Source organism: Bos indicus x Bos taurus, chromosome 21 (assembly GCF_003369695.1).
Source record: "Bos indicus x Bos taurus breed Angus x Brahman F1 hybrid chromosome 21, Bos_hybrid_MaternalHap_v2.0, whole genome shotgun sequence".
Lineage (NCBI taxonomy): Eukaryota > Metazoa > Chordata > Mammalia > Artiodactyla > Bovidae > Bos > Bos indicus x Bos taurus.
Window position 1 is genome coordinate 56721837 of NC_040096.1, and position 15852 is coordinate 56737688.

General features: G+C 40.8%; 1 protein-coding gene across 2 annotated transcripts in view; it reads right to left on the bottom strand.

Moving 5' to 3' along the window:
• ATXN3 (ataxin 3) overlaps window positions 1-15014 on the bottom strand; it is a 37560-nt gene extending 22546 nt beyond the window's left edge. Inside the window, exons 1-6 of one of the 2 annotated variants that reach the window (XM_027521057.1) lie at window positions 14935-15014; window positions 10085-10249; window positions 9812-9856; window positions 8223-8308; window positions 7735-7801; window positions 4984-5071 (exon numbers count right to left, since the gene is read on the bottom strand). In XM_027521057.1, coding sequence (XP_027376858.1) covers window positions 4984-5071; window positions 7735-7801; window positions 8223-8308; window positions 9812-9856; window positions 10085-10249; window positions 14935-14958 — 475 coding nt within the window. In that variant the 5' untranslated portion in view covers window positions 14959-15014. The remainder of the gene's footprint in view (window positions 1-4983; window positions 5072-7734; window positions 7802-8222; window positions 8309-9811; window positions 9857-10084; window positions 10250-14934) is intronic. The other variant, XM_027521058.1, reaches the window with a different exon arrangement.
• Between the last annotated feature and the right edge of the window lie 838 nt (window positions 15015-15852).

Sequence of the window (15852 nt, forward strand, 5' to 3'; positions counted from 1 at the left end):
GCGGGGAGGCTACTCTCTAGTTGTGGTGTGCACACTTCTCATTGCAGTGGCTTCTTTTGTTCTGGAGAACCAGCTCTAGAGCATGGGCTATAGAGTAGTTGCAGCTCATGGGCTCAGTGTGTTGTGGTTCCAAGTCCAGACCATAGACTCAATAGTTGTGGCACACAGGCTTAGCTATTCCATGGCATGTGGGACTTTCCTGGACCAGGGATGGAACCCGTGTCTCCTGCACTGACAGGTAGATTCTTTATGACTGAGCCACCAGGGAAGCCCTGAACTATGATTTTAACAGATTAGTTTACAATGACACTACAGAAACAAACCAACTGGTTACCTTTGGAGACAAGATACTATGACCAAATATTTAAAACTGATAAAAGGCAAGAAATATTTATCCTGCTTTTTCTATATGAACTATATACTTCAAGATAACCAAACAGTTGATGAAGGAAAGTCTATTTGTATAGAAGTCCTCCAGCTAATAAATGAAGAAATGATGGAAATCTAATTAATGGAATAACAGACTAGGCATTTATTATTAGCAGCTACTCAAATCACAAAAAGAGAGACAACTGGACCTTAAGTGCCACACCATCCATGAAGTCTTCTATCCTCCCAAAATCAACTTACATCTGATCAAGTCTCTAGATCTAAGGACCAGTCTATTGCTCATCAAGGGCTTAGAGGAAAAAAAAAGGATGCAACAAGCAAAATCCAGAATGTGAGAAACAGAACAAATGACCCATTTTCTTCAAAAGAATAAGGAAAAAAATAAAGAGAAGAAACCAATAGATAGGTTTTAGAGACACAGCAATCCAATGCAATCAAACACCCTTATTTCAACCTGGTTTAACTATATTAAAAAAAAGAAGAATCAAAAAGGAGATTAGAGGACTTCCCTGGTGGCCCAGGGCTAAAGAATTCACCTGCCAATGCAGGGGACATAGGTTCACTCTCTGGTCCAGGAAGTTTCCACATGCCATGGGGCAACTGAGCCCATGTGCCACAACGCCTGTGCCCACATGCCCTAGGGCCTGTGCTCTGCAACAAGGGAAGCCACTGCAGTGAGAACGGCCCGCAATGTAACTAGAGAGCAGCACCCGCTCACCACAAAGCGAAAGCCTGTAAGTAGCAGTGAGCCCAGCACATCCAAAAGCAAATGAATGAATACATTTTAAAAGACTACTGAGAAATTTAATTCTTAGGTAGGATGACAAGGAGTCTCCTCCCCAGGAGGAGAAAGGGGTCCGGGGTGCTTGAGGAGGTGAAAGGGACAAACATTTTTTCCTATATTCCTTTGTCTTAGTCACATAAGACTTATTTTTCCCCCTTAAACTCTGAGTTGTTATGACAACAATCTATTTTGCCTAAGACTAACTTTCTTTAGTCTCATTTGCACTCATCTCACACGCTAGCAAAGTAATGTTCAAAATTCTCCAAGCCAGGTTTCAACAGTATGTGAACTGTTAACTTCCAGATGCTCAAGCTGGATTTAGAAAAGGCAGAGGAACCAGAGATCAAATTGCCAACATCCATTGGATCATCGAAAAAGCAAAAGAGCTCCAGAAAAACATCTATTTCTGCTTTATTGACTATGCCAAAGCCTTTGACTGTGTGGATCACAACAAACTGTGGAACATTCTTAAAGAGATGGGAATACCAGACCACCTGACCTGTATGCAAGGTTTCTCAGATTCCTGAGAAATATGTATGCAAGAAAGAAGCAAAGGTTAGAACTGGACATGGAACAACAGACTGGTTCCAAATTGGGAAAGGAGTACATCAAGACTGTATATTGTCACCCTGCTTATTTAACTTATATGCAGAGTACATCATGTGAAAAGCCGGGCTGGATGAAGCACAAGCTGGAATCAAGATTCCTGGGAGAAATATCAATAACCTCAGATATGCAGATGACACCACTCTTATGGCAGAAAGTGAAGAGGAACTACAGAGCCTCTTGATGAAAGTGAAAGAGAAGAATGAAAAAGCTGACTTAAAACAGCATCCAAAAAACCAAGATCATGGCATCCAGTCCCATTACTTCATGGCAATTGGAGAAATAGTGGAAACAGTGACGGTCTTTATTTTTTTTGGCTCCAAAATCACTGCAGATGGTGACTGTAGCCATGAAATTAAAAGATGCTTGCTCCTTAGAAGAAAAGCTATGACCAACCTAGATAGCATATTTAAAGGCAGAGACATTACTTTGCCAACAAAGGTCCATCTAGTCAAAGCTATGGTGTTTCCAGTAGTCATGAATGGATGTGAGAGTTGGACTATAAAGAAAGCTGAGTGCCAAAGAATTGATGCTTTTGAACTGTGGTAGTGTTGGAAAAGACTCTTGTGAGTCCCTTGGACTGCAAAGAGATCCAACCAGTCAGTCCTAAAGGAAATCAGTCCTGAATATTCACTGAAAGGACTGATGCTGAAGCTGAAACTCCAATAGTTTGGCCACCTGATGTGAATAACTGACTCACTGGAAAAGACCCTTGATGCTGGGAAAGATTGAAGGCAGGAGGAGAAGGGGACAACAGAGCATGAGATGATTGGATGGCATCACTGACTCGATGGACATGAGTTTGAGCAAACTCCGACAGGGAAGCCTGGTGTGCCGCAGGCCATGGGGTTGCAAAGAGTCAGACACCACTGAGCAACTGAACTGACTAAAGACTAACGATGGGGCACTCTCTGCCCTCTTCTGCTGTCTGTGTCAGAAGCTTTCCCTATCCCTTTTCCACGGTCATAAAACTTTTACCACAGGAAGCTCTGAGTGCCTAAAGCCTCATCTGTGGTCCTGATGCTAAATTATCTTCTTTGGAGATAACGAACAGGAAATACTGTTCACCTAAGCGATCACTGCTCTTAAAAAAAAAAAAAAAAACAACAGGCAATGAGAGATTTGAGTTGGCTAGTTGGTGCTATTAAAGAATTGTAATTAAATGTTTATATGTCATTAGGGTATTGTGGTTATATGTATATTTTTAAAGAGTCTTTGCTTTTAAATATTTTAATTTAAAAAATCTACAAAGATGATGATAAGATGATGAGTATTTTCTTAGAATAAACTGGAAAGAGAAGTGGGTAGGGTATAGGTAAAACAAGACTGGCCATGAGATATTTGTTGAGGTTGGGCGAAGGGTACATGTGGGTCCATCACATTTGTTTTCTATACTTTTATACCTGTTTGAAACTTTTGATAAGAAAATTTTGTTTCATTCTCTTTAAAGGAGGGTATATAATAAACTATACTCTCAAAAAAGATGATGTCAAGGAAGACTGAGAACTGAATACTGGCATTGGCAAAGTGGAGGTCACCGGAGACACTGAGAAGAGGCTTTTCAGTGACATGTTGGTTATCACAGTGTTGCTGCAACGAGTTCACGCACAGGAGACAATACACTAGAGATGACTCTAAGGAGAAAGTAAAAATGGGAGACGGCTGGAGTTTCCTGGCATTAAAAGAAGTTTTTTCTTTTTAATCAATGGAGAGAAAGAGCTTATTTCTCTACAGTAGGAATAATAAAAGAGGGAACCCACATAGGAGAGTAGAGCAACAAAAGCAGAAGCAGATCCTGAGTACGTGGGCGGAGCTGAGATCTAGCCCCAGAGTGGAGACACTGGACTTGGTTAAGAGCAGGAAACAGCTCATCTACTCTCATAGGCTGAAAGCACAGGAAGAGAGCATCAGGGTGATGATCTGCTGATAGAAGAACAGGGAGGTTCTCTTTTAATTGCTCCTGTTTTCATAGTAGAATATAAAGGACAGCCATAAGCTAGAAGTCAGGAAAGAGGAGGGGATGGTGAGAGGTCTGAAGGGAGAAGCTGTGCAATCACCATCCTGGGAAGTGGTAGGTGAGCTTACTGCAAGAATATGGTAGGGATATCAACTATCACTGAAGGCTCATTTGAAATTCGTGATCCTAAATTTAAAGCAAAATTGATCATATTTTATACTGCATCTTTAACCATGCTCAACTGCTCTGATGGAGGAGGACTGGACAAGTCCAAGATTGGATTTTAACCAGGGTTTGGATTTTTGTCATAAAAGTATGATGGAGGGAGAAAGAGAAAGGAGCTGAGAAGCACAACACTGTGTTATAATGATAATCACTGAATGATAATGAATTATAATGATGATTACAGAAAACAGGTGTAAGGAAATAAGGACCTAAGGGGAATGTTTAGGCTTGATAATAGGGTTTAAAGAATTGTTACAAAGGAAAAAAACAGAGAATACGGTATAAAGACAGGAGACAAAAGTCTAAGAATAGGACGCTTATAATTAGAATTTGAAGGTACAGTTATTAGTAATGGCAAGCAAGAGTGAAAAAAAAAGATCTTTGAAAGTAAGAAGCAAGAGATTGGATTGGACTGATTTTTTACGTAGAAATTACCAAGAATGATGAAAAGAGTTGAAGCAGAGCCATGATAGTGAGTCAGATCCTAAATCTTCAATGGAAAAGGAGGAAGATCAGACTTCAAAAGACTGCAAAAGAGTGAGAGGTAGACTCTAGTGATATATATTTCAAAGGAGCTGCAGTTTTTAGGAAAGAAGAGTGACCTAGAAGGGGTAAGGATGAACAAGAAGAATACCTAAGCCTCCCCTTGGCTCTATGGTATGTGGCGTCTGGAAGACAAAAAAGCTAGAACATAGAAGGTCTGCAAAGGAATCAGCCTCATTAGGGGAGGGCCAGGTGTCAGCAAGAATGCCAAAAGAGCAGGATGATTCAAATCACAGCCTAAAGCTCACCATGTAAAACAAAGATTATTTCCCTGCCTCTGCCACAAAAGCATTATTGTTACACTTACTTCTACAAAGATGGTTTTATTTAGCTACACTTACTTCTAAAGAGAAGGTTTTATTTAGCCACACTCACTTCTATTGAGACAGTTGCTACACATTTGCTATACTCACTTCTAGTGAGACAGTGTCATTTAGCTACTTCAAAAGATAACATAAAATGTTCAGTCTTTACTTACCTTCCTGTTGTAACTGAGCCAAGAAAAGTGCAAGGTATGTGTCTGATATTAATTCTGGACCCGTCAAAAGAGAATTCAAGTTGAACCACTGGAAAACAAATTGTCAATATTTAAGTTAGTGCACACTGTAAGTAATAAGTTTAGCATGCTATGAATTGATATACCCCATCTAAACTTAGTAAGAGTGTTTAAACACTGAAAACATGTCAAATTAAGATTTTTAAAAAGTAATTAAATCATACAATTTTTAAAAACTGAAATAAAATGTTGCAATTTTATCACTATTAAATGTTTTAAAAGTTTGCTTTAAGCCATAAACTTTAAATCCCCCCTTCAAAAAAGAAAAGAAATTGATAGTATTTTGAAGTATCCTTATTGTAGCCATAATTAAATCTTTTCCAAAGGAACAGTACAACAAAACCCTGTACAAAACCCTATACAAAAAACAATGTAATGTGATTACATTATATTGATGTGGAAGAAAAATGACAACTACCAAGTATTCCCACTGCCGCTAATTTTGGTCAAAATATTTTAATTGTGAGAAAGCTAGACATTCCAGGATGGAGAAGGCATTGGAGAAGGAAATGGCAACCCACTCCAGTGTTCTTGCCTGGAGAATCCCAGGGATGGGGGAGCCTGGTGGGCTGCCATCTATGGGGTCGCACAGAGTCGGACACGACTTCGGCGACTTAGCAGCAGCAGCAGCAGACCACTACTGCGTGGAACTGACACCGTTTATTCACTGTTTCTCGCGGATCCTAATTTAACCCACAAGACACAGCAGTTTCAGAAGTTATTGTCAGCATCATCACCAGATGCTTTTTGTGAATTTTACCAGAGATGATAATATTTTTCTCATTTTTTTCTTTATACAGGGGCCTCAAGACAAGAGTCTATAGTGAAAAATACAATTTTAATCAAAAATATAAATTAGAACCAAAGATGATAAGCCATAATTTGACATTTCTAGCACACCATTCCCTTCTCCAGGGGATCTTCCCAACCCAGGGATAGAACCCAGGTCTCCTGTACGGCAGGTAGATTCTTTACCATCTGAGTTACCAGGGAAGCTGAGTTTGTCTAAGATAATGTGAAATGCATAAGTTCAATTCTGAAGAAATAAAATTTACAAAATTTCTCAAAATAATAATGTAAGTTTACATGCAAATTGATACAAAGGAATTCCAGAGTTTAAGACTTTAGATCTTGAAAGTGAAGAACAGCTGATCACATTTTTTAATATTTAAATAAAACCCCTAGGTTAAACACACTTGGGAGAGTCCTGCCTTGGTTTTTCCCAGAGTTGATTCCTACCTGGGTGGGTCTCTCCTGCACCAAACCACACTTACTTACTAGCCCTTTGCCACCCAGGAAGGACCATTTAAGATGAAGCTGCTTCTAAGCAGCAAACTTAAAATAGTAGGGCTTTCGTTTTAGAATTATCTTGTATTGATTTAACTCAATGTACTCTTTCCTGATTTCCTTTTCTGTTTCATATTAGCTTGTTTAAAAAACAAAAAGCTGTATTTAAGTGTACTTGAAATGTAGTAAACTGCACATACATTAAATGTACAATTTGAAGTTTTAACGTATGTATACACCCATGAAACCATCACCACCACCAAGAGAGTGAACATTTCTGTCACTGCCAAGTCTCCTGTGCCCCTTGTAATCCTCATCCATTGCGCCTTGCCTCCCTCATCCAGGCAATCACTGTCATTATAGATTAATTTACATTTTCTATGCTTTTATATAAATGGAACACTATAGTGAGCCCCTGGTGGCTCAGACATTAAAGAGTCTGCCTGCAGTATGGGAGACTCGGGTTCGATCCCTGTGTTGGGAGATCCCCTGGAGAACGAAATGGCAACCCACTCCAGTATTCTTGCCTGGAGAATCTCATGGACGGAGGAGCCTGGCAGGCCACACAGTCCATGAGGTTGCAAAGAGTCAGATACAACTGAGCAACTTCACTTTCTTCTTTTCTTTTCTATGGAATATAGTATTTTGTGTCTAGTGTCTTTGACTCAGCATAATTAATTTGAGATTCATCCACATTGTTGCATGTATCAATAATTCATTCTTTTTCATTAATCTGTTTTCAGTAACCCTCTTTCAAAGAATCAAAATTCTGAGAAAAAGGACATTAAAAGTTGTCTCAAAAATGGTACTGGGTGATGGACAGGGAGGCCTGGTGTGCTGCGATTCATGGGGTCGCAAAGAGTCGGACACGACTGAGCGACTGATCTGATCTGATACCAAGATCACCGGTAATTATTTTTAAAAATAACACTTTTGGTATTTTTCTTGATCTTATAAAAGCCTTGCTCAATGCTCAAGACACATTCCATTTTTTTTAATAGAAATGATTTATGTAGACACATGTATTACATGGCATTTGGAATGTGAATAACCTTGTTAAGCTAAAGCAAACATGGCTGAAAATTTTTATTCATACCGGACTCTATTTCGGGCTTTGTGACACTGCTATGCTTAATGCAAACCTATGAAAAATAGAATTTAGCTGACAGAACATCTTTCTCACATAAAAACTTACTTATGTCTAAATATGGCTGTCTTGTCTTAAATAGAGAATTTTACTTATGTCCTATCTATCTAGATTGTAACCAGGCCACAAGTACACATTACTGGTGTGTTTCTTCATCTTTAAGGCACCAATCCCTTACACTTTAGTTGCAAATGAGGTACAGAATGAGAAAAAAGACAGGTAAGGAGGAGAAGCGTTACCTGTTTTCCTAATTTTCTAACTGTAAACCAGTGTTCTTTATAGTTGCATATAAATGATCTTTCATTTCTAGAAACAGGAAAAAGCACATATGCAATATTAAGTTGAAATATTAGAATCATATTCATTTAGTTTGTCAATTAGAAAATGCTATACAAAACCTATGATGACTTAGGATTATATTTACAGTTTTAAGAATCACTGATTTTTAAAAAATTACAAAACAGTATAAATCTCTGTAGAGATCGGTGATGCCATACAAAAACAACAGCACCACACCCCATTCAAGGATCAGCTCTGCACTGCCATACATGGAGGGATCAGGGAGGCTTGGGGGACACGTGTTCACAGACAGCCCCAAAAGGCAAACCAGGAAAACCTGAGGGGGTAAAATGGGAAATATCATAACCAAAGCAGGCCAGACTTATTTTTCCCCTTTAAGAAGGTATAAATTTAAAAATCAAATATAAGAAAAGCAAAATAATCTTACATGGGATCAATCCTGAGCCTCTGGTACTCTGGACTGTTAAACAGGATTAGTTCTAAACCCCAAACTTTCAAGGCATTGCTTATAACCTGTTAAAAAAAAATTTTTTTTTTTAATTCCAAATAAGTAGTGTTAAGCCACGTTAGTTATAGAAACAATTTTAGTTCATAGATAAATTTCCCCGGTAGGCTATGGGTTTTAAAGTGCATGTGCGTGTGTGTATGTGTGTGTGTGCATGTGGGTATATCACTATATGCATCAAATATCCATAAATAACAATACAGACATAACATTTAAAAGAGTACCTTTTACACTAATTTTCTGGAATTGTATGAGAACCATACAATTCCTAGATAGAACTGCCTCCAAAATCTAGATATATATTCTATCCAGTAAGTGCTACTCTTAAAACAAGTCCATTGCATTCATTTGGCTACTATGAGTCCTGCTTTAGAAAACTGACAGTCAACTTACTATACGGAATAATGATAAGTTTACATCTATTAAAATGAGTTATTTCTGAGGATTTAAACTGAAGTTTTCATCAGTTCTAAACTTCTTTTATTGTGGGTTTGTGATTTGTAGGAAACCAAAAGATAAACCTGATTATTTCAAAGTGAGAGAAAAAAAGGAAAAATTTTGAAAATTTACCACCTACCCTCCAAGGTACCCAACAAAGCAGCAAGTGAGCCAGGCATGAGTATAGACAAAAAGTGAACGATCTGTAGTGGGCAAGTGTGGACTGGTGCCCAGAGCAGCACTGCAGAAACAGGAAATGGCCAGCGCTGAGCCCACTCAGGCCCCTGCTCTGGGCCCGGCAGCAGCTGTTACCTGTAACCACCCACAGTGAAGCCCTGGCTGCAAATGCTGGTGACCGACGAGTCCAGGAGGACTGAACAGGGGAACACATACAGAGATATCTGCAGGTCCCCCAAGAGAGGTTCTAAAGAACTCTGGATCCACCTCACAGGTGTTAGGAATGGAATGAAAGAGCCACAGATGAAAGAATCAATCTCACAAGTGTCATATATATATTCACCCACAGAATTCAAGGGGAGCGATAAGTTCACAAAAAGGGAGAAGACGAAAGCCACAGACCATAATGAAGGAATTCAATCCTGGTAGGCTGATTTAAATGCAAGGTTAGCAAAGGGTTCCCCTCTGTCCATGGGATTTCCCAGGAAAGAATACTGGAGTGGGCTGTCATTTCCTTCTCCAGGAGATCTTCCTGACCCAGAGCAAACCTGCGTCTCCTTCATTGGCAGGAAGATTCTCTACTACTGATCCATGAGGGAAGCCTTTGAAATACTGTGAATTACTGGAATTACAGTTATTAGCATACAGATTCAAATTAACAACCTCCTTTGAAAAAGGCCTTCTCTAAAATGAAGAATCTACTGTCCTAATTTTCATGTTTATCTATATAGAAAACTAGTATTCTAAAGGATAATCTTATACTCTTATACTCAACCTACTGGAAGAACTTCTGAAGGTCACATCAATACAGTGACTATGAAAGGCTGTGAAAAGCATACGCTGAGTTTAGTGCCTGGGATATAAACAACACTTAGCACATGCTTGTGACTACTTACTTGAATAGAGAAAAAGCCACTGTCATCCATATTTCCAGAAGGCTGCTGTTGAATTTGGAGAGGTGGTTGGGGCGGAGATTGAGGGTGGGGAGAGAAGGGTAAAGTGTCATTAGTGTGTGTATTTAAAATAACATCTTGTGCATTCCCATCTACAAAGCCAAGAGCTGAGTTATAATTAACAAGTCAGATCCCCATTGGAAGAGCAACTCATCCCTTTCTAAATAGTACCCACATTTTTTGAGAATCGTGATTTAGTGAGTTTAAAATCGGTACCTGCAAAAATGTGCGATAGTCTTCACTAGTAACTCCTCCTTCTGCCATTCTCATCCTCTCTTCCTCATCTAGCTGATGTGCAATTGAAGATAATTCCACAGGGCTGAAGTATTCTCCTTGCAGTAGGTTATTCAAGCAATGTTGAGCACAAAGTGAGCCTTCTTGCTAATATTTCCAAAAGAAAAAATTCAAATGTGATTTGTAAAACAGATTTGTACAGTATCTTCTCCAAAGAGATATGTAATCATTAACTTCTTAACACAGCCAAACCACAAACATTTTTAGCTTTAGAAAGCATGAATAACCCAGGTATGGGCATTTTCATTTGCTAACATTTATTTCATAATTCTACCACTAATAAAACTATAATTATATGATCAGTTATATGGTCAAAAACTTAATGATTTCTATTAAACAAACATCATCTATATAAAATCTCATATTTTACTAAAAATTACTCTACAATAAACATTTGCTGCTGCTGCTGCTGCTAAGTCACTTCAGTCGTGTCCAACTCTGTGCAACCCCATAGATGGCAGCCACCAGGCTCCCCTGTCCCTGGGATTCTCCAGGCAAGGACACTGGAGTGGGTTGCCATTTCCTTCTCCAATGCATGAAAGTGAAAAGTGAAAGTGAAGTCGCTCAGTCATGTCCAACTCTTCTCGACCCCATGGACTGCAGCCCACCAGGTTCCTCCATCTGTGGGATTTTCCAGGCAAGAGTACTGGAGTGGGGTGCCATCACCTTCTCCTACAATAAACATTTAGCCTCCCTCATTTTCAGTAGCTAAAATAAATTCACTTTTGGAGATTCCATGGTAAATTACTAACTCTGAAAAGAACATTTAATCCCTAGAACATTTGTTCTTTCAACAAGATTTAAATGTTCATTCATGGGATGTTTACGTACTCCATTTAATGAGTACATTTAAAGGTTCGTTCATGGAATTTCAAATCCATGAACAGATGAATCTCAAGAACTGACACAGTAAGACAAATTCTGTTCCATGTTTATGGAGACTTGTAGCTACAAAAATGAGGTTCTCTTAAAGAAAGATAAGGCACACACTGTGGTGCAATGAGCAAAACTGTCCAGAAAATCATGCTTGGAGCTCACTTCTAGACAAGGCAGCAAGGAGACAGCATCCAAGTTCAAGTCTCCATGGGATCACTGGCTTCCTGTTATGGGAGTGGGAAGAATACAACTTTCTACAAGCCCCAGGGTCTTCGGGCACTGGGCAACTGGCTTTCTCACGCTACTGGCACCCAAACCTAAACCCAGGCTACCTTCAACTAAGTAGCCTGAGTATCATCCTTCTCCCATCAACAATGCTACTCTCCTGTTTCCCTATAAGAAGGGAGACTCATGGGTGGATGAGGTCCCTCCCTGTGCACCCAGCGCTGGGCTGGACACCAAGGAATGATGACAGTTGGGAGAATACCTTCTCCTGCTAATAACCCTGATGCTCTAAGTTATCCATTTCCCTAGAAAAGTCTATTCTTTAACCCAGCCTGTCTGACATCCTGCAATTTGTTCTGAGCTATGTCATACAACAGATCTGACCCCAAAGACCAACACCATGCAAGACACATCTTTTTCCTGATTTAATTTTCTGGGGACAAAATTCAAGAATGCAGCATTGAGACAGTCTGAGTGTGAGCTAGGGGGCTGAGACAAGTTTATCTTCTTATTTTGGTGCTGAATACAAAGCTTGAACTTAACGAAGGCGCCACCTATCCCTCAAATCATGGCTACGATGGCGAGAGAGGACTTGCCTGCGCCTCTGTTTCCTTCTACTGTATTTCTACTACCAGAAAGCACCTCCCACCAAATAATACGTGAGTTGGAGGGAAAGACCCTGATGCTGGGAAAAACTGAAGGTGGGAGAAGGGATGACAGAGGATGAGATGGCTGGATGGCATCACCGACTCATGGACATGACTATGACTAAACTCCAGGAGTTGGTGATGGACAGGGAGGCCTGGCGCGCTGCAGTCCATGGGGTCGCAAAGAGTTGGACACGACCAAGCGACTGAACTGAACAGATGTCCTAGTTATACTCTATTGAAAAATGGGCAAGACAAGCAAGTACTCAAAAGAGGATAGCCAACGGATTAAAAAACACAAAAGGGGGCTCACCTTCATTTAACTATGAGAGGAATGCATATTAGCATTAACAGTATGTTATTACTACACACTCCAGAATGACTAAAATGTTGGAGAGGATTAGAGACATCAAAACTGTTCCATATTACTGACGAAAGTGTAACTTAGTATAACCACTTTGGAAAGCTATCTGGAGTATCTACTACAGCTTAACATATACCAACCCTATAATCTAGTAATTCCACCACTAGGTACATAGCATAAGCAACAGAAATGCATACAGATGTACATCAAAAGATATGTATAACAATGTTCATAGATGCATTATTTATACTGGCCCCCAAACTGGAAACTAGCCAAATGCTCCTCACAGTCCAATGGCTAAAATGTGTGATATTCACAAAGAAATACTATATAACATACTACGTAACAATGAGTTGCTCAGTTGCCACCAGATTCTTTGTAACCCCATGGGTTATAGCCTCCCAGGCTCCTCAGTCTGTGGAATTCTCCAGGCAAGAATACTGGAGTGGGTTGCCATTTCCTTCTCCAGGGGATCTTCCTGACCCACCGATTGAACCTGGGTCTACCTGCATTGCAGACAGATTCTTTACCATCTGAGTCATCAAGGGAGCCCTATTATATTGGCCACCAAACTGGAAACTACTCAAAGGCTCCTCCCAGGAGTATGGCTAAATTGTGTTACAGTCACAAAGAAATACCATATAACAACATACTATGTAACAGAAAATGAACTATATAACATAACAATACTAATTAATTAACTACAACTACCTGCAACAAAATGGGTAACTCAATCAGTGTTAAACACAGTTCAGTCCAGTCGCTCAGTCCTGCCTGACTCTTTGCGACCCCATGAAGACAGACTCAAAAGAGTATACTCTATATGATTCCATTTACAAAATCTCAAAACAGACAAAACTGATTAATCGATGATGTTACAAATCAGGATAGAGGTTACCCTTGCAGGGGTGGAGGGAGACTTGGTATCCTGGAAGAGGATAGAGGGGGCTTACAGGATGCAGGTAAATGTTCTATTACTTGAGGTAAGTATTATTTACACACGTGTTCATTTCATGAGAATTCACTGAGCTGTACTCTTATGATCTGGGTGCCCCTACATGTGTTATCCTTAATAAAAAATTCAAATAACAACAAAAAAGTCTCTATTAAGATAGGCCATTTCACTTCAAGAGCTACCTAATACAGTGACCAGATACCGCAAACAGCAGAAGTGGTATTCAAACCCAGGCAGAGTTTGTACTAAGTTAAGTGAATTTTCATTAGGCTAGTGTCCAACTTCTTCTGATCCCATGATTAAGCGGTTACCTCTACTGCAATCTATCTAAACTAGGTACCAATGAATATTGTTTTTTAAAAAAAATACATTGCATGGTCCTCAAAAAGTGATGTGGAAAAATTTAAAGTTTTCAATGTGAAACATCTGGTCCTACACCAAAGCTTCTGAAATTAGTCATAAAAATATGTCCACTCAACGTTCTTTTCATCCAATCTCCTTAGCCAAGCAACTAAATTTCTCTTGTCCAGGATTCATATATGTCAGCCAACTGAAAAGATTAGTGATAACCAAACACTGAGTCCTTCCTCATCCACCAAAAAAAAAAAAAAAAACTTTCTGAAATGTTTTCTATAGAGAAAAGCATTCCATAACAATTTGTTTGAATTTATACTGCACTTCCTTTGTCTCTGATTGCTTTGATTGCTGTGTGTGTGCATTTTAAAATGGATATATAAGTATTTAACAGAACAAAACCCCTTTGCTCCTACTAAATAACAGCCTCAGCAGCAACTCATTCCAAACATGAAACTATTATGAAATAAGATATGTGTTTATGCCGACCTGAGGAAGGTTTCATTCACACTCAAATGAAATGGTAATTGTATGCGAAAAAAGACGAGTTTATCCACATGCCACAAACATTAATCGTCAAGTGCATAGTCATGGAAGAATCAAAGCACAATGGGCTAGGCAGACAACAACAACATTATTCCTGACCATCCTTAATACCTAACAAGAAAGCTGGCCTCCTGATCCGGCAAGATGCCACTACCGAAAGAAACGAAACCCAAACACCTCGTAACAGAAACTCTTGTGACGACTTCCCAGTGCAGAGGCGCACCGGGTTCCCTACTTCACTTCGCTGAAGTGTCACGCCCTCCATGGGACGAGCCAAGGTCCCTGCCTCAAGAGGCTTACGGACCCAGTGCAGGACAAGGATCTAAGGGTATGGGAGATTCCAATATAGAACTGAGAAGCCCAGAGAAGGAAAAGTTAATTCTTCCAAGGACTAGGACTGGCAGACTGGGGTGGAATTGGGAAGGATAGACGGACATGTCCAAGAGGTGATTAGCTAGGATGTGGGGAAACGGAGAGAGGGGGACAGAAGAAATTTCACGGAAAGTGGAGGGGAGGCGCAGAAGCCATACTCTCTCTCGTGCCCGGAGGCGCCCCCGGCCCGGCCCTTATCCCCTCCCGGCTTCCTGAACATCCCCGGACCGGGTCTCCTCCGGATCCTCGGGCACGGGCCTTGGGGTGCAGTGGGGACAGCGGTGAAGCTCCCCTCGCGGGGAAGCTCCTCCCGCCCGGCGAGATCTGGATGGGGGCCTCTCGGGCCCCACCCAGCTCCCCAGGAGGCGGCGTTTCCGCGCCCCACGCCCGCCACCGCGCCGTGGACAGCTCCCCACCGAACGTGGACACTCACTTTTTCGTGGAAGATGGACTCCATGTTTATTTGTCTGGAGCCAACGGCCCCCGCGCTGAACCACCCCCCTCCAGCTCCGCCCCCGGCCCCACCCCTCCGCCCCCGCCCCGCCCCACCACGGTCTGCCCTGCCCACGTGCCTCACGTAGACCAATAATCTCCGAGAATGCGACTCACGTGGAGCGACCAGGCGTGAACACTGGGGCGGTAGATGAGGGGCACGTGACCTTCGTAGCGCATCCTAGCATCCCTGGGTTAGCCCCTCAAGCTGGGGAGTGCTGCAGCGCCTCCTGCCGTATGGAGGATCATCTCCCCTTCCCACTCATTGTGATGGATTCTTAAGCTTCTAGGGATTTGTTTTGAATAAGGATCACTGAGGTTCTATGTTCTTTTTGTTTTCTACTTTTACTTTGTATTATCTTTTTATCATATTTGCTTACGGTAATTTAGTATCTTTTTCCTCCCCCACAGAAATTTTCATTGCATCTCTCAACACTGACCACGTGTGTGAAAATGAGAGTTATTATTTACACAGGACTTACTGGCAGGTGGGCACTCTTGGAAGTGCTTTGCATATGTTAAGAAATTTAATACAGCAAACTTTGATGTGGGCATTATTATCCCTATTTTACACATGGGGAAAGTGAGTCATGAAGATAGTACAGCACAACTACAAAGTCCAGACACCTTGTTACTAGTTGTAAGTGTTCTGGCCCTGAAGTGGAAGCATAAATTGAGGGAGGGGAAAAGCCTAGGATAGTGGTGGAGGAAGCTAAAGGAGCAGGATAAGCGCAGGTCTTGTATCCTGAAACCAGGTTAAGGAAGGTGTGCTTTTTTTTTTTTTAATCTTCTCCTTGGCACCACAGGCATGTAGGACCTCAGTTCCCAGGTGAGGGATTGAACCCAAGTCCCTTACATT